The sequence below is a fragment of the Alligator mississippiensis genome, chromosome 3 (genome assembly GCF_030867095.1).
Source record: "Alligator mississippiensis isolate rAllMis1 chromosome 3, rAllMis1, whole genome shotgun sequence".
Lineage (NCBI taxonomy): Eukaryota > Metazoa > Chordata > Crocodylia > Alligatoridae > Alligator > Alligator mississippiensis.
This window is the reverse complement of record NC_081826.1, coordinates 127,462,322-127,487,281: the sequence shown is the minus strand read 5'-3', so window position 1 is coordinate 127,487,281 and position 24,960 is coordinate 127,462,322. Positions and strand designations below refer to the sequence as shown.

The 24,960-nt window shown below is 45.6% G+C and overlaps 1 protein-coding gene across 3 annotated transcripts in view; it reads right to left on the bottom strand.

Moving 5' to 3' along the window:
- Positions 1-1,721: 1,721 nt before the first annotated feature.
- Positions 1,722-24,960, bottom strand: part of LOC102568072 (ovalbumin) — a 35,164-nt gene continuing 11,925 nt past the window's right edge. The window contains exons 1-8 of one of the 3 annotated variants that reach the window (XM_006262950.4): positions 15,073-15,335; positions 12,843-13,027; positions 11,653-11,703; positions 10,841-10,969; positions 5,789-5,906; positions 4,752-4,894; positions 3,786-3,941; positions 1,722-2,311 (exon numbers count right to left, since the gene is read on the bottom strand). In XM_006262950.4, the coding sequence (XP_006263012.1) occupies positions 1,910-2,311; positions 3,786-3,941; positions 4,752-4,894; positions 5,789-5,906; positions 10,841-10,969; positions 11,653-11,703; positions 12,843-13,010 (1,167 nt within the window). In that variant the 5' untranslated portion in view covers positions 13,011-13,027; positions 15,073-15,335 and the 3' untranslated portion in view covers positions 1,722-1,909. Of the gene's footprint in view, positions 2,312-3,785; positions 3,942-4,751; positions 4,895-5,788; positions 5,907-10,840; positions 10,970-11,652; positions 11,704-12,842; positions 13,028-15,072; positions 15,336-24,960 lie in introns of those variants that run through there. The other 2 variants (XM_006262949.4, XM_019498457.2) reach the window with 2 other exon arrangements.

Genomic DNA, 24,960 nt, shown 5'->3' with positions numbered 1-24,960 from the left:
CCCAAAGTTCTCCGGACCTGGCTAGTGCAGTTCCAATCCAGGTCCAGCTGCTCCTTGCCCCCTCCCTTTGGAAAAGGGTGGGGCATCGCTTCCCTTCTGCTGCCTCCAGATTGGTGGGTGGGCTCCACCGATCAAACAGCAGACCCTCGATCCTGGGACTCAACCCAAGCTCCGAAAAGGTAAGCCTGCTACAACTGTTTAGCGGGAAATATTTTACTAGTCCTGTTCACAACTAAATTCTTCCTTACTGAAGCACTTACCAGCTGGAGAGAGCAACCTTGCAATACACCACTCTTCACATTTGCTTTTGTTGGTGCTCATTTTGGAAATTGCATTCAAAGTTTTTCAAAACTTGAAACAGATGAGTGCTTAGGGTGCAAACAGCTGTGTATGGAATAAATTGTCAAGACATTCCAAAAGCCTGAGTTAGAACAAGTCATAGCTGTGAGCAGTGCAAAATGTTTTACATCAGTCTTCCGTAAATATTGTAACTTAAAGCCATGTCTGTTGTAACACTCACACAACAAATCAGTGGGTAGAATTCTCAGTTGCTATCTTACTATCTTATAGTAGGCAGCTATTTAAGTCAGCTTCTCCTATAACTCCTGTTAATACTAAACAGGTTATACCATTCAAGTTAAGGGCCTCTATTTTGCTAAATTCTGCATATATGAAAAGATACGGCCCCTAGTCAAGATTGCTTACGGATTGTAAAAGGATTATGCTCAAAGACAGGGGGCGTGTTTACACGTGCATATTAATGCAATGCAATACACTGTCATGTAAATGTGATGTGTTTAAATGTGTACTTGGGATTGCAGCATGCTGAGCCAGGTTGGAGTAGCCCCAGCTGACAGGGGACACCAGGGGTCATCCTGCCAGCCTGGGGCTGCTCCCCCTTGGCTCAACATGCTGTGTAGGGGCTTGCTAGTGCACAAGGGTGCTTCAGTGTAGGGCTAGCTCATAGGTAGCTCCCACACTGAAGCACCCTTGTGCTCCCGCCAGCATCTACATGTACTGCTGCTGTGTATTTACGAGTATTATCCCGCTGGAGAGTAAAAAACTCCAAGTATTTACAAGTAGTATTTTAGTATTTATAGTATTTACAAGTACTATTGTGCTGCAGAGTGAATTAGTTTACTCCAGCCTAATAGAGACACATATGTAGATATGTGACATTTACTGCACAGTTTATTAGTTTACTGTGAAGTAAATATCTCATGTAGACATGACCAGGAAGTAGTATCCAGATTTCTGTTCTCAGAGTTCTCAGTTACCACTGGTATAAAGTCCGTTTTGGTACCTTTGCGTTTTATATCTGCTTATTTTCTCTTTAAGCCATACACACAAAATAGCTTTAGTTTCATCTTGGAGCTTTGTTCCAGCACTGATTCTAAGCAGTGAACTAGAGTCAGTATTTTTGTCACTCTATTCAGCAGTGAGTAGTTTCTATATAAAAGTTCAAAACGTTAAAGCCTGCATTAACCTGAAGGCTAGCACGTGAAAATCCAGCCTCAAAAGAAAGGAACAGCTTTAAATGAAGGATTAAACTGTAATACCCCTCTGCACCTAAAGGCTTAACATTGTTGATAGCCACACCAGTCTTTTATAGTTAGGTTAATATTGAGGAGAGAGGAGTGAGTGAAAAAGAATAGCTCAGAAAAAGATTCCTAAGAAAATACAGATAAATGCTGTGGTTTATTGAGGAGATCAGAACTGTAATAGATCAAAATCTGGTGAATTTAATTTTTATCATCACACTTGACAGAACAGGGCAGTCAAAGTACAATTAATGTGATCAGCAGAGAAACAGAAAGAAAATACTGTATTTTAATTGGTAGTGATTTAATTATGACTAGTAGTCTGTTGATTCCCTGGGATCAGAACCTGTTGAATAATCCCTGGTTTATTAAGGGGAGGAGAATCTACCATAGAAGAGAATGAGGTTGGTTTTTTTGTGATGGATAAAGAAGAGGAAAGGGCGGTCAGCCTTAAACTTTATAGGAAACACATAAGACATTAGCACAATGTTTACTCCAGTGGCAGCTGCTGCCTCAGTGCCTTCTTCATTAACCTCCATGTATGATTTATGGATGACTTCTGACACTGCCAGGTTCCTTCCTGTAGAGATGCCAGAGAGATCAGCTGACTGGGTAAAGAGGTCAGTCATGCCCAAAGAGCTTAACACTGGTGCAAGACTATATTGTTCCTCAAGCTTCATCCGGGGGAGGTAAACTTCCACTTTCCTTTTTCTCATGTTGGTAGAACTTGTCCAGGCCATTAATTTGTCAAAGTTGATTGTATTTTCAAGCTATAAAAAAGGAACAGTAGAACCATAATATTGAAGTCATAATCCATTTTTCCACATGACTGTGCAGAAACAGTAAATTGGTCTATGTCTCTTCCTCCTATTCAACTAAATCTTCTAAGTGTGTTCTGCATTATTATGTATATGGCATACTTACACTGTTTGATAGCTTGGAAGTTTCTGCATGAAACTGCTGACAAGAAGACTGCTACATAAAAGTAATGTTGCCCAACACTGGCTTTTCTGTGGATCTCCCATAATGATTCCCAATAATGATTCCCAATGTATTTATCTCTAATAACACTAGATAATGATTCCCATAATGATTCCCAATGTATTTATCTCTAATAACACTAGATATTTCTCTCCTTTTCCAAATCTGATCCCACAGATCTATAGCAGACGCTCTCAGTACTACCCCAGTACATTCTTTCTCAGCATCCTTCTTCACAGTGAAGTGTAACCAAAATTGATCAAGTTTTCTCAATAGCGCCCTTCCTTTTTCTTTAGTCTTCGTGTCATTAACGTCATATAATGCTACTTCACCAAATTTTCACTTTTAAAATTTTTCCTGAGTATCACACATCCTTTAGTACTTGTGTCGGAGTTATAATTGCTATTCCATGCTTATATTACTCCTACAGCAAATATTGCATGTCACTTTCTATGGCAGTAGCTCAAGTTCCTTTATCTCTTGATTCCTTGGTGTTTTGCATTAATGTACAAATGTAGTTTCTTACTAGTTGTAGCACATTCCTTAGCCAATGATGTTGCAAAATCTCAAATATGAGACAAAATTTGTCCTTTTCTTCTCTGTATCTTCTTAACCTCTCTGCAGATCCTTCCCCTTCGTCAATATTCTTCAACTGTCTGGTATACCCCTCTTCATTACTATTACCACCCTGTCCACCTGCCAGTCTTCGCTTTCATCATCTCTACACAAACTTCCTTTCACTAACAGGTATTGCCTACCTATCTCTTTTTAGCAGTATTGGTGCCAACTGTTTCTTTGCTGTCCAGCCTCCTCACAATTATTTCTTTATCTTTTCTTTATTTCCATTTACCTGGTTTCTTCTTCCTCTACAACTTCCTGAAACATGATTCTTAAAAAAACAATAACAACAAAACTGGAAAACTAATGTATGCTTCTCAACTACCACTTGTATATGTCAGTACATAGCGCCATAGCAAATTAGGTCCTTGAAAGCCAAGACTTAGGGATAATGATTGTTCTGTTAAGAACTCTTTTTTTCCTGAATCACATTTTTTTTCAGTAGAACAGATTCTTCTAAGACCTATTGCTTTGTATACACAATTGCTGGTCAACTGAAGGCCACTGTATTTCTGACATGGCTAATGCATTGCAAGTATCTATATCTGTAAATGGTGTTTGTAGTAGCTAGATTGAGAAAGGAACAGAGTTATATATTCTTCTTGACTCTCTTGAGTCCATTTCTAGAACTGAAATAAGTTTTACCTGGTCTAGGTCAGAAATGTCATTGGGTAGCAATATGATCATGCTCAGTTCTTCATTAGCATAAGGAAGTTCCAGGATCTGGATCTTCTCTGATCCTATGGAGGCTATTTTAAAGAAGCCAGCCTGATGCATCATCTGCACAGGTTTCGTTTCTTGCTGAAAGATGAATGTGAGAGAACACAACACTTTACAAGCATTGATTTAAAAAGTATTGACTTATTCATGTGCTTAAACCTGACTTAACTCTGTCCTAGAACAAGCCATTTATGTTGTCCAGAAATAAAATTAGGGAAGTAGTTCATAGCAAACTGAAGAATATAAGAATGTTTAAATCAGTAGTAAAATTATACAATATTGAGATGGTGTTTTTATATAGTTTATTATGCTATCATTTAGCAACTGTCAATCGTCCTGTATCATGGTGTATGCATGAGGGCCACCCAGACATTCAATGCATATAGCCAGGCAGGAATTGTTGGAGGCAGGGCCATCCCTAGTGTGTGTGGTGGGGGAAGCTGGCAATTGGAGAGACCACCCTGGGTCCTGCACTTTGGGGGGCCCCGGGGAGCTGGGCAGCACAGCTGTGATGACTCCGTTCTGCCACTGCCTGCCCCCCTGCTGAATCCAGCACATCCAGCCACTCAGCACTCCCCCCTCGCTACCAAATCCACTGCTGGCTTCCTCGTGTCCAAGGGGGCAGAGCCCCACACAGGCCGATTTCCCCCAGGCCCCAGACCCTGTTTGGAGAAGTGGAGGCTGCCCAGACCTTCCATCCTCCCTTTAGGGCACTGAGACAGAATCCAAGGACTAGACTAAGTCCAGATCTTTGGTGCCTCCATGGCTGTAGTTGCATAAGTGTCTGGGAATCAAACCCAGGTCTTCTGTGTGGCAGGCAAGGATTCTACTACTGAACCACAGGGGACTTCACTATCATGTAAGAGTAAGAGGAATGCTCACTCTCCATACCTGGTTTATCCTAAAAGGCATTTCTTTAGTGTTTTCTTCTTCAAATTCTTTATTCCACTTTCCTTTGAAGTAAATGGCATTAACCAAGACCAGTGCCATGGAGGTATCAATAGAACCCGTGCCAAACAAATCCTTGATCAGTCCTTTAGCAGGAAAATCAGCAAGGAGAAGACTGTAATATGCTTAGTTTGATGTTCACTAAATGAAGTACAGCATTTTTTGTTAATAGTGTTTCACTTTAATGACTGATTCTGAATCTCTCTGCTCTTTTTTCCCCTCTTTTTCAAATGACAATGATTAGATTTACAGGAGCTCAAGGCATTATTTAAGATAACATCTGTATATCTCATCACTTATTTCATGAGTAAGCGGAGTATGATTATGATACTGTATTGATGAAGAATGTCATTTGACACCTCTGTTAACCAAGAACTGTGTGTCTCTGTTGCAGTAGTGGTTGGGGGACTGCCTGCATGGGTATGCAGTGCAGCAGTGGTGGGAGGAAGGATGCGGACACACAGTCCTTATAGGTGCGGCATGCAGCCCCCAGCCACTTACAAGTCGGACATCCCTGTCTTTGAGGAAGCTAATGGGGAAAAAGTTACAAAATCTCAAATATGAGACAAAATTTGTCTTTTTCTTCCCTGTATCTTCTTAACCTCTCTCCAGATCCTTTCCCATCGTTAATATTCTTCAACTGTCTGGTTTACCCCTCTTCATTACTATTACCATCCTGTCTACCTGCCACAGTCTTTGCTTTCATCATCTCTACACAAACATCCTTGGTATTTGGATCAGGAGCTTCAGAAATTAGTAACTTTTTGCTGTAATGCTATAAAAGGACTCTTTAGAAAGTATGTTCTTTAATCAATTGGAATCCCAGGTGTTATTCATACCACTATGTAACAGATATCTGGTCTGAGTAGAAAATAAACTTTTTTTTCTTTCTGAGTTTTCAATTTCTTCAGGTTCTTAGTCAAATATGGTTTAAAAAAAACAAACAACCAAAAAACAGCTAAAACTTGCCGTACCCTTACCATTTGTCTGGTTTTCCACCCAAGAGTTAATTATCCTTCTGGATTCTTCTGCAGCATTTTTAAAGTCAACACTTTCCAGGCCTGCTTGGTACAATTTGTTTGTAGATTTTAAGTATTGCTGTAAAGAGGGAAGAGGGAAACTACAATCAAGGTAATCAGATTATCAAAACAAATTTCAACTTTAAAATCACAGTGTGATCAGAGAACCACTAATGCTTTAAAATGAAGCTAGTTTGCCTAATCCTTTCTTCCCATCTTGAAGAAGCTGATTATTAAGGCTGAGCAGAAAATAAATATCATGGGATGAGACAGGAAAGGATTTCAAATTCTGTCTCAAATAATCATGAGGCAGGATCCAGTGGGGTTCAATAGGGGCTTGTCCTAGGTCTGGCATTGTTTAATATCTTGATTAGTGATTTGGATCAGGGGGCTCAATCCCTGGTTTGCAGGCCAAATCCGTCCCACAGAGCCATGGCATCCGGGCTGTGGGTCTCCCCACAGGTCAGGAAATGTGGTGGCAGGAGAGCAGCAGCAATTAATACTGCCACCCCTCCTCTGCTGCCAAATTCCCAAGCCCTGTGTGGCCAGGTTGGGGCTTGGGCTGGGCCACACTCCCTTCCTCCATGCAGCTGGATCAGGGCTGCTCCCCGTCCCCTTTTCTCCCACATGGCTGGACTGGGGATGGGCCATGCTCCCTTCCCATGCACCGGATTGAGCTCACTGGCTGGATCCAGCCTGTGGAGGGACTGGGCATTGCCTATTCACTCCACAGGGCAACAAGGTTGAGCACCAGTGATTTGAATGATGGGATCATGTACATGCTTAGCAAATTTGTAGATGGCAGAAAGTCAGGTGGTGTTGCAGACACTTTGGAAGGTAGGGCTAGGATCCAGAATGAGCTAGATAGACTGCAAAAATGGTCTGCAAACAACTGGATGAGATTCAATAAGGACAAGTACAAAGTCCTGCACTGGGATAGAATAATTGCATGCACAAATACAGATTGGGGAAAAGAACTGGCTAGGCTGCAGTACTGAAAAGAAGGGCCTGGGGATTACAGCAGACCAGGGGTGAGCAATTATTTGGGCCTGAGGGCCACATAGGGAGTTTTGATTAGCTGTCACGGGTCAGGTCAGCACTGCCACCCCAGCCCCCTCCCCCCACAACAACTCACCAAAACTCCCTATGCCAGGGCAGTGGGGAGCAGTGTTCAGGAGGGGCAGGAGAGACTGGCTGCAACCACCCTGGCAACAGCCTGCTGGAAGCTGCTCCTGCCCCAGCACACAGGGCTTAGGCTCCAGCTCCTGGGAAGCCAGCTAGAAGCTGAAGCCAGAGCCCTGGTGCTGGGGCAGGAGCCACCTGGCTGAAGCTGCTCGCCCACCTACCTGAAACAGCATGGTGTTGTGCAGCAGGGGAAGGAGCAGGAGCAGCTTCTGGCGGGCTGCTCTTGGTGCGGCTACAGCTAGATGGGTGCTGCTCTGTACTCCCTGCCTCCAGCTGCAGCTTCTCCTCTCGCTCCAGCCCCACCATGTTGGTGCCACTCCCAGCATGCACATGGGGCTGTAGCTTCAGCTCCCAGCCACCTTCCAGTGGAAGGTGGAGCGTGGTGTGGCAGGGGCAAGATCAAAAGCAGGACCCTGCTGGAGGCAAAGGGTGGGATGCAAAGTAGTACCTGTCTGCAGTTGTACAGAAAACAGCCCTGGCAGAAGCTGTGTGCTGCCTGGGCCCAGGGGCAGTGGGCACCAGCTGGAGCCTGACGCAGGGTGCTCCAGCTGGTGGAAGGTGGAGCCCGGTGGCGTGGCAGGGGCAAAATCAAAAGCAGGAGCCTGCTGGAGGCAAAGGGTGGGGTGCAAAGTAGTACCTGTCTGCAGTTGTACAGGAAACAGCTCTGGCAGCAGCTGTGTGCTGCCTGGGCCCAGGGGCAGTGGGCACCAGCTGGAGCCTGACACAGGCTGCTCTGGTGCAAGCGGACAGGGCATGGCCCCATGTGGAGCACTGTGGAGGCAGCTGTGGGCTGGATCCTGTCACCTGGCAGGCCAGATCCTGTCCATGGACCATATTTTGCCTACCCCTGCAGTAGACTCTAAGCTGAATATGAGCCAACAGTGTACGCTTGCTACAAAAAGGCCAACAGTGTACCGGGTTGTAATAACAAGTGCCACTTGCAAATCAAGGGAAGGGATTCTTCTGCTCTATTCAGTACTAGTGCGGCCTCATCGGGAGTACTGTGTTCAGTTTTGGGCCCCCCCACTTCAAGAAAGATGTGGATGGAATGAAGAGTCCAGCAGCGAATAATATTCTGCACTGATCCGGACCTGCAGGGAGCGAACAAGGAAAGCCAAGGCTGCGACAGAACTCCAACTAGCTACAAGTATCAAGGACAATAAAAAGTCCTTTTTTAGATATGTGGGGAGCCAGAGGAAAAGCAAGGGCAACATTGGACCCCTGCTAAACCAGATGGGACAGCTGACAACCGACGCCCAGGAAAAAGCCAACCTATTAAATGGGTACTTTGTGTTGGTCTTTCAGTTGGGATGCCCCTGCCCATTATGGGACAAGGAGGCCTGGTGAGGGAGATTCCTTGCCCTCCATCAATGTTGACCTCATGAAGGAACACCTTGAGAGGTTGGATACCTTCAAGTCAGCTGGTCCTGACAATCTACACCCCAGGGTACTCAGGGAGCTGGCTAGCATCATGGATCCATGCCAGGGGCTGGGCTTCGAGAACTCCTGGTGCTCTGGTGTAGTGCCTGAAGATTGGAAGAAGGCCAATGTGGTATCTATCTTCAAGAAAGGGAGGAAAGTGGATCCAGCAAACTACAGGCCCATCAGCCTGACCTCTATCCCGGGGAAGGTCTTGGAAAAGATTATCAAGGAGGCCGTTCTTAACAGACTGGCCAATGGCAACATCCTGAGGGATAGCCATCATGGGTTTGCTGCGGATAGGTCTTGCTTGACCAATCTCATTTCCTTCTAGGACCAGGTGACCTATCACCTGGACAAGGGAGAAGAGATTGATGTCATATTTCTTGACTTCAAAAAAGCCTTCGATCTGGTATCCCATGATCACCTCTTGGAAAAACTGTCCAACTGCGGCCTTGGGTCCACCACGATCCGCTGGCTAGGGAATTAGCTCCGCGGTTGGACCCAGAAGGTGGTGGTTGATGGAAGTCAATCGTCGTGTTGCCCTGTGACCAATGGGGTCCCCCAAGGCTCTGTCCTTGGACCTATATTGTTCAACATCTTCATTAATGATGTGGACACTGGAGTCAGAAGCGGACTGGCCAAGTTCGCTGATGATACCAAACTTTGGGGTAAAGCATCCACACTTGAGGATAAAAGGGTGATCCAGGCTGACCTTGACAGGCTCAGGAAATGGGCGGACAAGAACCTGATGGTGTTTAACACTGAAAAATGCAAGGTTCTCCAGTTTGGGAGGAAAAACCTGCAGCATGCTTATAAGCTCGGCAATGCTACACTGGTTAGTACTACAGATGAAAGGGACTCGGGGGTCGTGATTGACCACAAGATGAATATGAGCCTTCAATATGATGCTGTGGCTAGTAAAGTGAGCAAAATGCTGGCTTGCATCCATAGATGCTTCTCAAGCAAATCCCAGGACATCATTCGCCCATTGTACTCAGCCTTGGTGAGGCCGCAGCTGGAGTACTGCATCTAGTTTTAGGCTCCACAATTCAAAAAGGATGTGGAGAAGCTTGAGAGAGTCCAGAGAAGAGCCACGCGCATGATCAGAGATCAGGAAAACAGAACTTACGACGACAGGCTGAGAGCTATGGGGCTCTTTAGCCTGTAAAAGCGCAGGCTCAGGGGCGATCTGATGACCACCTGTAAGTTTATCAGGGGTGTTCACCAGGATCTGGGGGAATGATTGTTCACCAAAGCGCCCCAAGGGATGACAAGGTCTAATGGTTATAAACTCAAGCAAGACCGTTTCAGGCTGGACATAAGGAAGAATTTCTTCACTGTCCGAGCCCCCAAGTTCTGGAATAGCCTGCCACTGGAGGTGGTTCAAGCACCTACACTGAACACCTTCAAGAGAAATTTGGATGCTTATCTTGCTGGGATCCTATGACCCCAGCTGACGTCCTGCCCCTCGGGCAGGGGGCTGGACTCGATGATCTTCCAAGGTCCCTTCCAGCCCTAATGTCTATGAAATCTATGAAACAATTAGTAGAGCTCTGGGAATCATGATTTACAAGGAAAGGCTGAAAGAATTAGGGTTATTTAGTTTGGAGAAGAGAAGACTGATGGGGGACTTTATAACAGTCTTCAAGTACCTGATGGGCAATTTATAAAGAGGATGGAAATAAACTATTTTCTTTGGCCATAGGGGACAGGGCTAGGAGCAATGGCTTCAAACTACAGCAGAGGAAATCTAGATTGGAGACCAGAAGGAACTTCCTGACTATGAGGGGTCAGGCACTGGAACAGGTTACCAAGAAAAGGTGTGGAATCGCCCTCTCCAGAAATTTCAAGAGCAAGTTGGACAGACGCTTGACTGGATCCTTTAGTCAAGGATGATCCTGCCTTGAGCTGGGTGTTATACTAGATGACCTTGTGATGTCCCTTCCAGCCCTACTTTACTATGATCCTATGAAATACAAATATTTTTAAAAACTTGAATATTTTATTTGAAAGACATCAAAGTGAAATATTTGTCAATTTCAAGTTTTTAAATTTTTTTAACAACTTTTTCAAGTAAAGGAAGTAGTTGATATCCACCCTTTCATGCAGAAAGTTTTGTTTTTGGCAATTCTGTATTTTGTCACAGGTTTTTGGTCAAATTCTTCATGTGCTCTATTGAGTATTGTGTTCTAGTTTTTGTATCATTATTATGCATTGAACCAAGTTTTTGCCAAGGTAACCCCACAGGACCCTGAAATAGTCAGGACTATGACCAAGAAACAAAAAACTGTGGAATAAAATATGACGCATGGATCCCAAATCTTTTGCAGAGCTTCTAGATTGCAGGTTCCCACATAGCTCAACCAGAAATCATACCAAAGACAGATAGATTATACTATAACTCACCGGCAGAATTGAATAGGTCTTTTCAGCATACAGTCTGTTGGCCATCCTGAGTGTATAATTAGCACTGTGTGAATTGATTTCCAAGAGAAGGTCTTTAAACTTAAAATGGATGCCTTTAGGTTTGCCATGCTGTGTTATTGACAGCAAAAATAAAATAAGATTAAAAAGTGTGTGTTGGATTATTTGTGATAGAGAATTATCTAAGAAATATGGGTAACATGGCTGATTTACACTACTAACGTATTCTACTGAGATATTTGTGTACAAAAATGTTTTAGTGCCCAATACACACTCCTATAATTGATATACAAATATTCCAACATTCTTCATTAATGAGCATCATTTTTAATATCATGGATCACTCTTTAAAACCTAAATTACCAAAGGCGCTGTTTCTGTCAGTAAAATTACTTCCCATTATTTGACATTTCTGGGCTATTTCCTATGATGCTGCTCTTGGAGAATTGTAGACTTATATGCAACGACTCTAATTTGGGCCATGCACTAGCTCTAACAATCAGACGAATCCCTCAATCCCTGGCATCTTGCTGCTCTGTCCCAGCACATAAATGGCTACAAAATTATCTGATTTCCCAGGGCTTCCCAGGACTTCTGTCCCTCTCCTAATTCTTGAACTTCTCCACACTGAACTACCTGCCTTGATTCTCTATCCTTTTAAACAAAGCTGTGGTTCTTTCTTGGGTCATATAATCTGATTCAACACAAGAAGGTTTGAACCTTTTGGAAGCACATTCAGACCAGCTCTACTGTTTGTTCTGATGAACAAAAGAAGGAAGATGAGATTTCTTTACCTCTGTTATTGAAGGGTCTTCAAGTCCTGTAAGTTCATCAAAATGAAGTACCTGCAGTTAAAAATATAACTTACAAATTAAGTGCCTGAAAATAATTTAGCTGAGTTTTAGATTAAGATCTGCTCCTGTTTTCATTTAAGTCAGTAAAATCAGGATTTTAATGACTCCTCATTCTTCATGTGTCACTCCATCAAATTTCCCCCACCATCTTCTACTTTTCCTGATTCCCAGTTTCCTGAGGCATGACCCCATGCTCTCATGAATCAAAGTCAAGCTAGATGTATTTATGATACTTTCTTTACTTTCTGAGATCTTATTGCAGTGCTGAAGTTTGAGTAGTGGAACGTTCAGAAGTTCCAACTGAGCTTAATATTAGTTCTTTTCTATGGATGATTTTTTAAAAATATGTGACTATGATCCTATACTTAGATTTTATCCTTTCCAAGAGACTATTCTTAGTCAGAATAGATTTGATCCTGACCTCTTTGTATGCTTTACCTATCTTGTTAGATGATTGGCCAATTTCTATAACAAGTAAAACCAAAACCTTGGAATGGCCTCCAGGTTTAGGAAAAGTTGGGCCTGTCTACATGAGACACTGTGTTACTATACAATGTGCTACCGCAACGTAGCATTGGTGAGCAAAAACCATAACACTTCAGCTACGTTGCTGTAGTGACACACTCCCTGACATAGTGGCTAAAAATAACTGTGCGCCACTGCCACGTTGCAGTAACAACTGTTACTGTGCCATAGGGGCACGTGTAGACGCACCCACTGAGTAGTGTTCCAGACTGTCACTGTGGCTCATCACTGGGGCATATGAACTTCTCCCATATGCTGAGTGACCATATGTTCTGTTTTCAGGACACCTGTTTTGGTTGTCCCATCAGTTTTAGGCAGGTGAACATTTTTGTTCCATTTTCAATGGTCCACTGAACTCTGGTACCTAAAATGGGACCATCTGAGAAAAAAACTGGACTGTTTCACTCTTCTCCTCACTCCTAGTCTCTGGCATACTCCCGCTGAGATCAGAGCTCAGAGATAGCTGAGCATGTTAGAGGGTCGGGTGTCCCATTATGAAACTAGAATAGTCATCCTATCCATATGGATATCAATGGATAAACAGTTGCTATGTTATTGATCTTCAGTCCAAGTCAGGCGTTCCAACTAATTTAAGTTAAATTTACCTTTTCCACTTGCAATGCAGTATTTCCTCTTGTACCCAAGTAGACCATGGCCAGAGCTGCTATGATGCTCAGTGGGGAGTAGACAATATTTTCATTTACGTGTTCAGGTTTCAGTTCTCGGAATAGGTCAAAACAGAATTCAGCATTTGCTGCACTGATGGAGCCCATTGTGAAATCAGTATGGTCTAGAAAAAAAAGCAGAAGTAGTGCAATTATGTAATAATGTCATACAATACAAACTAATTAGATGCCTCTATGGAATGGTGCTTTGAATTGCTGTTAAATTAAGGGACTGGTAATACTTATTTAGTGTATTTTTAAATATTCATAATTTAGTGGTGTATATTGTAAATAGCAGTGATGTTTTTGCAGTTTGAGTAGATGAGATGACAGCTTTTGTGCCTATAAAGCTTCACAACAATTGGAGTTCAATTACTTATCATATACCTATTTTCCACCTGTACAAATTTTGTTACCTTTTCAGCAAGACAGAATCAGAGATACTTCAAAGCTGAAGAACTGATGACCTATCTCCCTTTTTTTTGTTCTTTTTTTTAGAAAAATGTTTTGTTTTAAGAAATTTAATTAATTTAAGAGTGAAGTGTCCTTTTCTATGGCAAGGGGCAGGCCAGCTTTCAAGATGGGGGAATAATACTGGTTAGTTACAAGTGTGTAAATCTGGAGCAAGACCATGCATTTTACTAGATTTGCTCTGAATTCATAATAAGCATAAATACAGCTTGGACCCTTTAGATTTTTATTTGCTTTTGAATATTGTTATGATGATGACTATTAATTCCCAGCACTAACATGCCCCTTTTCTTTAGATTGGAAAAGTCTTTATTAAAGAACGCAGTATCATTAACCTCCATTTTACACATGGGGAAACTGAGGCTCAGAGTGGGGAAAATGACTTGTGCATGGTCACGTAAGATATGATAGCAGATGTATATATAATTTAGTATTATTCAGTTTCCATTATCTTGCTCTCAGGATTATTTTTATGGTTTTGGTTTAAATGTTATAACCACCTTTGCTTTGCTTTTTAAAATACATACAATATTTTCTTCATAACAAATAACATTTGTTTATATCAGTAAATAATATTTAGAGAGATCAAGCCATCTCAGAATTTATAAAGAAGATCTTGCGGATCCCTTGCAAAGGGGAAAAGAATTAATGTAGATGGTTTTTTGACTGCTCTCAAAACACCACTGCAGAATAAAAGCATCTTATTTGCAAACAAAAGTGTTCTTGTTTAGTACCACAGGAAATAAAGGAAACGAGATAGCATTGTCACACACAATACACTACAACGAGTGTATGCAGTGTCCAAATGGCTTAGCTCATCCTACCTATTTCTACAAGCAGGGTGAACTTTTGGAGAAGTGGAATTCACCCTGTTCACACAGAAGGGTTTCTAGGCTGCTTGAAACAATACCAACGTGCATTCAGTTCCCTCTGTAGTCACAACAGGCAGTTTGTGGTCAAGGGCAACACAGTTCCAGTACTAACTGTGTAGTCATAGGAAAAGGCAACTTTTATAGTAGGGTATCTCAAGCCACAATGGAACTGAGTATTTGTCCTGGAACAAAATTAATGGAAATTGCTGTATTCAACATCTCTGAAAATCTGCCATTCTGTACAGGCTGAATATAGATTTGTTGGGCACCCAAGTCTGAAATTAGACCTGGCATTAGAACATAACTTTCAACTATTACATTAGGTTGCAGTATTCCAAGGCCAGATGGCCACACACTCTAGGAACATAAGTATAAATGAACATTCAAAGACTGAAATAAATCTGCTCAGTGAAAATTAAGACTGTGTATCATGTTTGCTCTCTTGAATCTAGGATCTATATAATCAAAGATCTTTAACTTTGATTTTGGAAATAAAAAGAAATGTGCTGAAAGAAACTAAATAGAGAGAAAATCTGTCTTAAAATGGCATCTTTTTCTGAGATGTTAGATGCAAAAGAATGAGGCAACTTGTTCATGTAAATACAGTCAAACAGGATAGCCTGTTAAAGATACAATAATAAAATAATGCGCCATATATGCAAGGAAGGTAAGCACTGCAGAAGTCTTCTTTGGCAGCATCACTTCAACTGTTCTTATTGTAATGATCTCAAGCAAAATAATTCAAGTAATTTTTTAACTGAATATGGTTCAGGTCTCATTCAAAATGCGTATCAGAAGTTTAAATTTAAAGTTTTAGAAATGCTTACCATATGAAGTTACTATCACAGTCTGTCAGCTGTATCTTGAGGAACTTCCTGGTCTCTGTGAAATATATATTCTCGAAATATATATTCTCTGCTTTCTGACACTCCCATTACTTTCTTTTCAGAATTTGACCCTTTGCATACTGATATCCTTGCGTAGGATCAGACTCAGACTTGTTGTTTTATCTGCTTTTTTCAGCATTTTATCATTATGGTTTATGGAAAAGAAGCTTGCAGAAAATCATGTGAAACAGTTCTTTTGGAAAAAAAGGAGAGGAAGGGTGAGTTTTAATATTATTGCCACAAGCCTGAAGCAACTGCAACAAGTTAATTTGGGCAGAGAAGGTTGAAAACCAGACTGTAGGGAATCATACAGGGTGTTAACAATGGGGATGGTAATACTAAGAGCTTAGGAAGCACATTCTTTAGCTAAACAGAAGATGATTTGGAGAAAGCTGCTTTGGGGAGGTGACATGGAGACCATTTTTGAGAATAGCAAAGTGTAAGGAAAGGGTCTGAGGTATAATAAAAAAAAGGATGTGTGTGGGCTGATCTAAAAGAAGATTAGGTCTAGAGGACAGGTTGAAAGACTAGAAATGCAGGAGAAAGAGAGTGGGAGACCCCAGAATCTAAGACTGGAATGAGAGGTACGAGAAAGGGAGGCATCCCCTGACTGGCATATATCATGTACTTGAAGACACTGTAAATCCCAGAAGGCAGGACTGGCTGCAGGATGGCAATTCCATTCCAAGGTGATTTCCAAGATCTCCATTTTACATTCAAATAAGACTAAAATGTTTCACGTGTTTTTTGCAAATGATACATCAAAATGTCCATCTCCAGATCGAAAATGTTATGCCTGTAGCCTTGTAGTTATGTTACAGCAGAGGTGTCTAACTCATCCGTCCCTCAGGGGCAGATGGGCGATGAGGGGCTGGTTCATGGGGTGGATCAGGCCTACAGAGCCCCCCAAACCACATGCCTGATCCAGTGAACATGGCACCTACCTGGCCCAGTTTTGGACCAGCCCCAGCAAGCACTGTGTGGCACAACTTGGGACCAGTCCCAGCAAGTGCCAGGGCAGAGCAGATCTGGGACCTGGCCTAAGTAACCATCATGGGCAGTACAGGCCCAGGACCTAGCCTGAGGAAGTGCCTTGGGCAGCACAAACCCAGGCCCAGGCCCAGCGAGCACTGAAGGTAGCCTATGTCCCAGGCATTGTGCACAGGGCTGTAGGCCTGTGTGAGTAGGCAACTATTCGATCTGGCTTTGGATCCAGCCACTTCAGACACCAGGGATCTGATCCTGAGCTCCGGATCAGTTTCCTACTTTGATTTGGTTGAAGCAGCTTCAAAGCGTTGGAGCCACCTTGGAGATCCGGCCATAGGGTATAATGGGGAATCAATTAAATATCTATAACTTTGTTGTTTTTGTCTGATTTGGATGAAATATGCAGGGGTGGTAGCCTCTGCTGAGAGAATGAAGCCTGCCAAGTTTTAAGAAGATCAGTGGGGAGTTTGGGGGGGAACTGCACCTCAAGCTGCTGACAGGCAAAACTCGTGACATAGATGACACCATGTGTGTTAAGGCGCAGCAGGCTGAAAACTGCAGGGGTGGTGGCCCCTACTGAGGCCACAAAGCCTGCCAAGTTTCAAGGAGATAAGTGCAGGGGTTTGGGGGGAACTGTACCTCAAGCTGTGGACAAGCAAAACTCGTGACATGGGTGCTTGTGCAACTGTGTCTGTCTTGGGGCTTGGGGGGGGGGGGGGGGGGGATGACAGACTACTGCAGGCCTAGCTGCTAAGCTACTGTGTTACCAGTTACCAATTAATCATGATTCACTCAGGGACCAGCTCAATACACAGTACCTAGCTACTACATAACGAGTTAACGTGCAAGGATTAACACATACAAAACTACAGACTGAGAGGAAATAATTAATACAGACAATCAACTACCCCAAGACAGACACAATCAGTTGCACAAGCACCCATGTCATGAGTTTTGTCTGTCAGCAGGTAGGGGTGCAGGGCCCCACATCTCCTTGACAGCTGGCAGGCTTTGTGGCTGCAGCAGGGGCTACCATCCCTGCAGCTGTCACCCCACTGCGCCTTAACACACGCAGTGTCACCCATGTCATATATTTTCTTGTCCGCAGCTTGAGGTGCAGTTCCCCCCAAACTCCTGCACTTATCTACTTGAAACTTGGTAGGCTTTGTGGCCTCAGCAGGGGCCACCACCCCTGCAGTTTTCACCCCCCTGTGGTGTAACACATAGACGTGACATGAGTTTTGCTTTCAAGAATTTGGGGTGCAGTTCCCCCCAAACCTCTGCATCAATCTTCTTGAAACTTGGCAGGCTTTATTCTCTAAGCAGAGGCTACCACCTGGAAAGGGAGAAAACACAATGGCCCCTTTCCACTGCAAGAGAAATATACATTGTTAGCTCACTCACCCCAAGTCACTAAAGCTGGGACTTGAACTTGGATCTCCCATGTGGTAGGCAGGAACACGGCCACACAGTGATCAGCGCTAGTACTGCTTCAAGCTGCTAGGGGTCTTGACCTTCCTGGAGCCCCGGCCTCATGTTGAGCTGCCTGGTTTCTGACTGGAGGAGCTGGAAGCTGAGCTGGGAACCCCTCAGGTTGCTGCTCAAATCCTTGCTGAAGCAGGAAGCCTCTCTTGCTGGCCACAGCCTCTTGTAGGGGATCCTGGAGCCCAGCAGGAAGCCTCTCCTACCAGCCACACACCGTGCTGCTGAGGGTCCAACTGCTGCCTGCAGGTCCTGCTCCTTCAGGATCTTCTAGGGCAACTGCTCCTGCCCCACTGGCTCAGCTCTTGCCAGCTCTTTGAAGCTCCTTCCTCGTAGTTCCTCGCTGGTCTCCCCTGAGTCAGCCGTGCTTCCCCTTTTATCCCCCTCCAGGTGACCCAAGGGGCCAATCAGGGGACATGAGGGGTGAGTCTCTGGGGCCTGATTGGTGAGGAAAGGGAATCCCAAGTCCTCCAATCATCTTTTACCCCTTCAAAACCCCTGGGTCAAATCATTACCAGATTGGTGAGGAAAGGGAATCCCAAGTCCTCCAATCATCTTTTGTCCTTTCAAAACCACTGGGCTAGGTCACTGCCAGCTAGCCCGTCACATCTAGATATTTCATTGATTCCCCATTATACCCTATGGCCAGATCTCTGAGGCAGCTCCGAAGCTTTTCTGAAGCAGTTCAGAAGCCCCGAACCACTTCAGAAATCCTAATGAAGCCAGTGCTTCAATCCAGACATGCTGCTTTGGATGCCAAAGTGTCCGAAGCTTCTCCAGATCCAAAGCATGGTTCAAAGCCTCGCACAGCCCTACAGGGCTGATCTAGCTCAGCGTTTGGGTCAACAGGGCAGCACTGGGATCAGATTATGGGGCTCTGCAGGCCAGATCCAGCCACTAGGCCATATGTTTGACACCCCTGGGTTAGAGCACTGGCCTGTGATGTGACATTTGAGGAGGAAATTCGCCTGTTCAGCCTTATGTCAGAGTAGTTTTTCATTTCAGATTATTCTGAATTGGGCAGAACAAGGACCAGAAAATGGGTCTCCCACATTTCTGGGCCAGTCTCTAACCATTATGACAAGGGTAAGGCAACCCCTGGCACGTGTGCCAGAGTGTGGCATGTGAAGGCATTTTGCTTGGTATCTGTGCCTCAGGGAAGACAGTGGGGGAGCCACGAAGGGCCTGGTCCTTATTGTGGCAATGCAGCCCCGGCCCCTTCCCTGCCTTTTGCCTCGAGGCATGCATGTACCTGCTGCTAGCAATGGACCCTAGTGCAGCTGCTTGCAGCCTCCCTGCCACCTGCTGTGAGCAGTCTGGGCTGTGCAACAGGCACATGTGCCTCATGGCAAATGGTGGGGAAGGGACCAGGGCTGTGCTGCCACAACAAGGATTGGGCCCCTTGTGGCAGCCCCGCTGTCTGCCCCTAGCATGCCAACATCTTATAAGTCAAGGTTCCAGGTGTTTTTGGCACTCTGCCCAAATATGTTGATAACTCTTGCATTAATGATTAGGGTATTGTGTGGGTGGGTGAGGGGTGGGGGTGGGCTTTGCAGATATTACATTTATGGCACAATTAATGTGTTAATCATGATATAAATTGCAATGTGCCATATGTTCAGGCAATTTCTGGTGCAAATTTATACATGTGACAACTTTGTGGCTGGTTGGCATGCCTTTAACTGAATGTATGGCATGTGTCCTAGACATGGGACTGTCCCAAGCCCATGCTGACAGTCAGCTGATTGTTGGCATTGCTCAGAACAGCCAGTTGAGTATTGGGATCAGGCACAGCACAACCCCTGGGGTCCAGGACACTGTTGCCTCTGCACAATTCATGAGATTAGGTTGGGGGACAGCCCTGAGTCCTGGTTTGGCCTCTGCAGTCATGTGGTTGGGACCTGAGGCACAGATGGTATGACAGGACATGTGGTTTTTGGGATAGGGCATAACATTCCTCAGATACCAATCATACCATTTTTTGACATCTGCCAGGGGCCTGCGTGGCAGGAAATGAGCCTGTCTCTTTCTCAACTTCAGGTTAAACAGCATATTTTTACTGACTCATAGATTCATAGATGCTAGGGTTGGAAGGGACCTCAATAGATCATCGAGTCCGACCCCAGCAGGAAAGAGTGCTGGGTTTAGATGACCCCAGCTAGATGCCTATCTAACCTCCTCTTGAAGACCCCCAGGGTAGGGGAGAGCACCACCTCCCTTGGGAGCCCATTCCAGACCTTGGCCACTCTAACTGTGAAGAAGTTCTTCCTAATGTCTAGTCTAAATCTGCTCTCTGCTAGCTTGTGGCCATTATTTCTTGTAACCCCCGAGGGCGCCTTGGTGAATAAAACCTCACCAATTCCCTTCTGTGCCCCCGTGATGAACTTATAGGCAGCCACAAGGTCGCCTCTCAACCTTCTCTTGCGGAGGCTGAAGAGGTCCAGGCGCCCCAGTCTGTCCTCATAGGGCTTGGCCTGCAAGCCCTTAACCATACGAGTGGCCCTTCTCTGGACCCTCTCCAGGTTATCTACATCCCTCTTGAAGTGTGGCACCCAAAATTGCACGCAGTATTCCAACTGCGGTCTGACCAGCGCCTGATAGAGGGGAAGTATCACCTCCTTGGTTCTGTTCGTCCTGCATCTGCTGATGCACGATAAAGTGCCATTAGCTTTTCTGATGGCTTTCTCATACTGCCGACTCATGTTCATCTTGGAGTCCACTAGGACTCCAAGATCCCTTTCCGCTTCCATTCCACCAAGCAGGTCATTTCCTAGGCTGTAGGTGTGCTGGACATTTTTCCTCCCTAGGTGCAGTACTTTGCATTTCTCCTTGTTGAATTGCATTCTGTTGTTTTCTGCCCATATGTCCAACCTGTCCAGGTCTGCTTGTACTTGTTCCCTGCCCTCCACTGTGTCCACTTCTCCCCACAGTTTTGTGTCATCCGCAAACTTGGACAGAGTACACTTCACTCCCTCGTCCAAGTTGCTGATGAAGACATTGAAGAGTATCGGTCCAAGGACCGAGCCCTGCGGGACCCCACTGCCCACACCCTTCCAAGTCGATACCGACCCATCCACTATGACTCTCTGGGTGCAACCCTCTAGCCAATTCGCCACCCACCGGACTGTGTAGTCATCCAAATCACAGCCCCTTAACTTGTTCACCAGTATGGTGTGGGATACCGTATCAAAAGCCTTCCTGAAGTCTAAGTATACGACATCAACCCCTACTCCTGTGTCCAGGCATTTTGTAACCTGGTCATAAAAAGAGACTAGATTAGTCAGGCATGATCTACCTGCTACAAACCCATGCTGGTTTCCCCTCAGCATAATTTTTCTGCCAGGCTCTCGCAAATGTGAGCCTTGATAATTTTTTCAAAGACTTTGCCAAGGATGGAGGTGAGACTGACTGGCCTATAGTTTCCTGGGTCCTCCTTCCTCCCCTTCTTGAAAATGGGGACCACATTGGCCCTCTTCCAGTCCTGACATTTTATTTTGGTGAAAATATGCAAGTTTGACCTGTTGGGAAGCAATAAAGAACTAAAGAATGATGTGGTTATGGAAAAGGTACAAGGAAGGAGTTAAGGACAGATATTTGTCTCTGTAAAGTTTGTGTGTCAGCATGCTCTGTGTCACAGGGCACTAAGGTGCCCTGCTCCTGGAAGAACAGAAACTGCATGGGGAGAGAGCCCAAAGAGAAAGACAGAAGCCCAGGTGCAGGTTACCAGGGCAACAAGCCAGAGGGCAAATTAGCCTGTACCTGCACATGGTCAGCTGACCAGAAAGGGCAGGGCCCTGGGCCCATATAAACCCCAAGCTGGAACTAGGGAAGGCAGTTTCCTGCTAGCAGCCAGAGGGGAAGGAGCCTCCAGGGAGGAAGTGCCCAGTGAAGCAGCACCTTCCCGATATGCTGCACCTAGGGCCAAAGATTGCAGCCCTGGTGTCATTGGGAAGGCTTTGGCTTCCATGACCACAGCCCGCTCTTTGGCGAGAGACACAGTGAGCTGCTGGGAAGAGATGGCCTCCACCTCTCTCCCCTGGGGAGGAGGCTCTTCTCAGCCAGACTGGTTGATCTGCTCCACCAGGCTTTAAACTAAACCCACTGGGGGATGGGAGGACTACCACCACTGCCAGCCCGCTGAGCAACCCTTGCAAAGCCAGCAGGCCAAGGCACTTAAGGGAGCCCACCCCTGTCCCGGCCCTGGTACAATCTGAGGGCAAGGCAAGAGCCCCCAAGGGGACACTTGCCTGCCTGTACAAAAATGCCAGGAGCTTGGGGAATAGGTAGGAGGAACTCATCCTCCTGCTTAACACAAATAATTACAACATCATAGGGATAACAGAGACCTGGTGGGACTCCACCCATGACTGGATCATGGGTATAGATGGCTATACCCTGTACAGGAGAGATCGAGTAGATAAAAGGGGTGGAGGTGTAGCTCTCTATATTAAGGAAAGCTATGCATCCCTGCAAGCTGATGTTAGTGACCAGGGTGGACGACTAGAGACCCTCTGGGTTAAAATCCGTGGGGAACACAGCACAGGGGACACAACGGTGGGAGTCTACTACAGACCTCCCACCCAAAGTCAAGAGCTTGACCAAGAGTTCGCCCAGGAACTGGCCAAGGCCACATGCTCCAGGACCATGGTTGTCATGGGTGACTTCAACTACCCAGACATCTCGTGGATCACTCAGCAAAATCCAAGCGGTTGCAAAGCTTCCTATCATGCGTGGATGACCTCTACTTGACTCAAGAAGTCTACGGGCCAATGAGAGGTAAAGCGCTGCTCAACCTGGTACTGGCTACTGCGGATGACCTAATTGGCGACCTAGTGATCAATGGGAAACTGGGTGACAGCGACCACAAACTGATCACCTTCACCATCTGCTGTAAAGCTGGCAAGTCAGTCAGCAACACTGAAGTCCTTGACTTCAGGAAAGCCGACTTTGACAAGCTCAGGAGGCTTGTCAGTGAGGCCTGAAGGGAACACGACCCCAGGGGGAGGGGAGTTCAGGAAGAGTGGTTGCTCCTCAAGGGAGCGAGCCTCAATGCACAAGCTAATTCTATTCCATCTCAGAGGAAGGGCAGCAAGAGGGCACAGCAGCCCCCCTGGCTCTCCGGGGATCTAGCAGACCTCTTGAGGCTAAAGAAAGGCCTACAAAGGATGGAGGATGAGATTCACCTCCAAGGAGGAATATTCTGCACTGGTCCAGTCCTGCAGGAAGCAAACCAGGAAAGCCAAGGCTGCAACTGAACTCCAACTAACTTCGAGTATCGAGGACAATAAAAAGTCCTTTTTCAGATATGTGGGGAGCCAGAGGAAAAGCAAGGGCAACATTGGACCCCTGCTAAACCTGATGGGACAACTGACAACTGACACCCAGGAAAAAGCCAACCTATTAAATGGGTACTTTGCATCAGTCTTTCATCAGTCCCATGGGACGCTCATGCCCACTACGGGACAGGGAGGTCCGGGCGAGGGAGAGTCCCTGCCCTCCATCAATGCTGACCTCATGAAGGAACACCTTGAGAGGCTGCATACCTTCAAGTCAGCTGGCCCTGACAATCTACACCCCAGGGTACTCAAGGAGCTGGCGAGCATCATAGCCCAGCCCCTGGCACGGATCTTTGAGAATTCCTGGCTTTCTGGTGTAGTGCCTAAAGACTGGAAGAAGGCCAGTGTGGTGCCTACCTTCAAGAAAGGGAGGAAAGTGGTTCTGGCAAACGATAGGCCCATCAGCCTGACCTCTATCCCAGGGAAGGTCTTAGAAAAGTTTATTAAAGGGGCCATCCTTAATGGACTGGCTGACGCCAACATCCTGAGGGATAGCCAGCACGGGTTTGTTGCAGATAGGTCTTGCTTGACCAATCTCATTTCCTTCTACGACCAGGTGACCTATCACCTGGACAAGGGAGAAGAGATTGATGTCATATTTCTTGACTTCAAAAAAGCCTTTGATCTGGTATCCCATGATCACCTCTTGGAAAAACTGGCCAACTGCAGCCTTGGGTCCACCACGATCGCTGGCTGGGGAATTGGCTCTGTGATCGGACCCAGAGGGTGGTAATTGATGGAAGTCAATCATCATGGTGCCCTGTGACCAGTGGGGTCCCCCAAGGCTCTGTCTTTGGACCCATATTGTTCAATATCTTCATTAATGATGTGGACATGAGTTGGAAGTGGACTGGCCAAGTTTGCCGCTGACACCAAACTTTGGGGAAAACATCCACACCTGAAGACAGGAGGGCGATCCAGGCTTACCTGGACAGGCTCAGGAAATGGGCAGACGAGAACCTGATGGTGTTTAACACTGAAAAATGCAATGTTCTCCACCTTGGGAGGAAAAACCTGCAGCATCCTTATAGGCTTGGCAGTGCTATGTTGGCTAGCACTACAGAAGAAAGAGACTTGGGGGTCATCATTGACCACAAGATGAACATGAGTCTTCAGTGAGATGCTGCGGCTAGTAAAGTGACCAAAACGCTGACTTGCATCCATAGATGCTTCTCAAGCGAATCCCGGGACGTCATTCTCCCCTTGTACTTGGCCTTGGTGAGGCCGCAGCTGGAGTACTGCGTCCAGTTTTGGGCCCCACAATTCAAAAAGGATATGGAGAAGCTTGAGAGAGTCCAGAGAAGAGCCATGCGCATGATCAGAGGCCAGGAAAACAGACATTATGACGACAGGCTGAGAGCTATGGGGCTCTTTGGCTTGGAAAAGCACAGGCTCCGTGGTGATCTAAGTTTATCAGGGGTGACCACCAGTATCTGGGGAACATTTGTTCACCAGAGCGCCCCAAGGGATGACAAGGTTGAACGGTTATAAACTACTGCAAGACCGTTTCAGGCTGGACATAAGGAAGGATTTCTTTACTGTCCAAGCCCCCAGGGTCTGGAATAGCCTGCCATTGGAGGTGGTTCAAGCACCTACATTGAACACCTTCAAGAAAAAATTGGATGCTTATCTTGCTGGGATCCTATGACCCCAGCTGACTTCTTGCCTTCCGGTGGGGGGCTGGACTTGATCATCTGAGGTCCCTTCCAGCCCTAATGTCTATGAAATCTATGAAATGGGACTCCATGAGCTCCGCAAATATCCTTGTTGACTAGACACTTAGTGCCGGGGATGAAGTTCAGTGCTTTTAAAGGGGCAGAGCACACCCTAGTCTTTTGTATTATGTTATAGCCCAGTTGCTGTTTATAACACCAGTGGTTTGGGTGAGGCTATTTGGGGAAGGAGGAGGCCTCATTGGGGGCCCACTTCAGCATGGGGACCCCAGCGCCCGAGAGGGTGTGGCATTTGGGGTGCATAGACCCCGGCGTGGCATGAGGGCGTGGAGACAGGGCTGCGGAGAGCC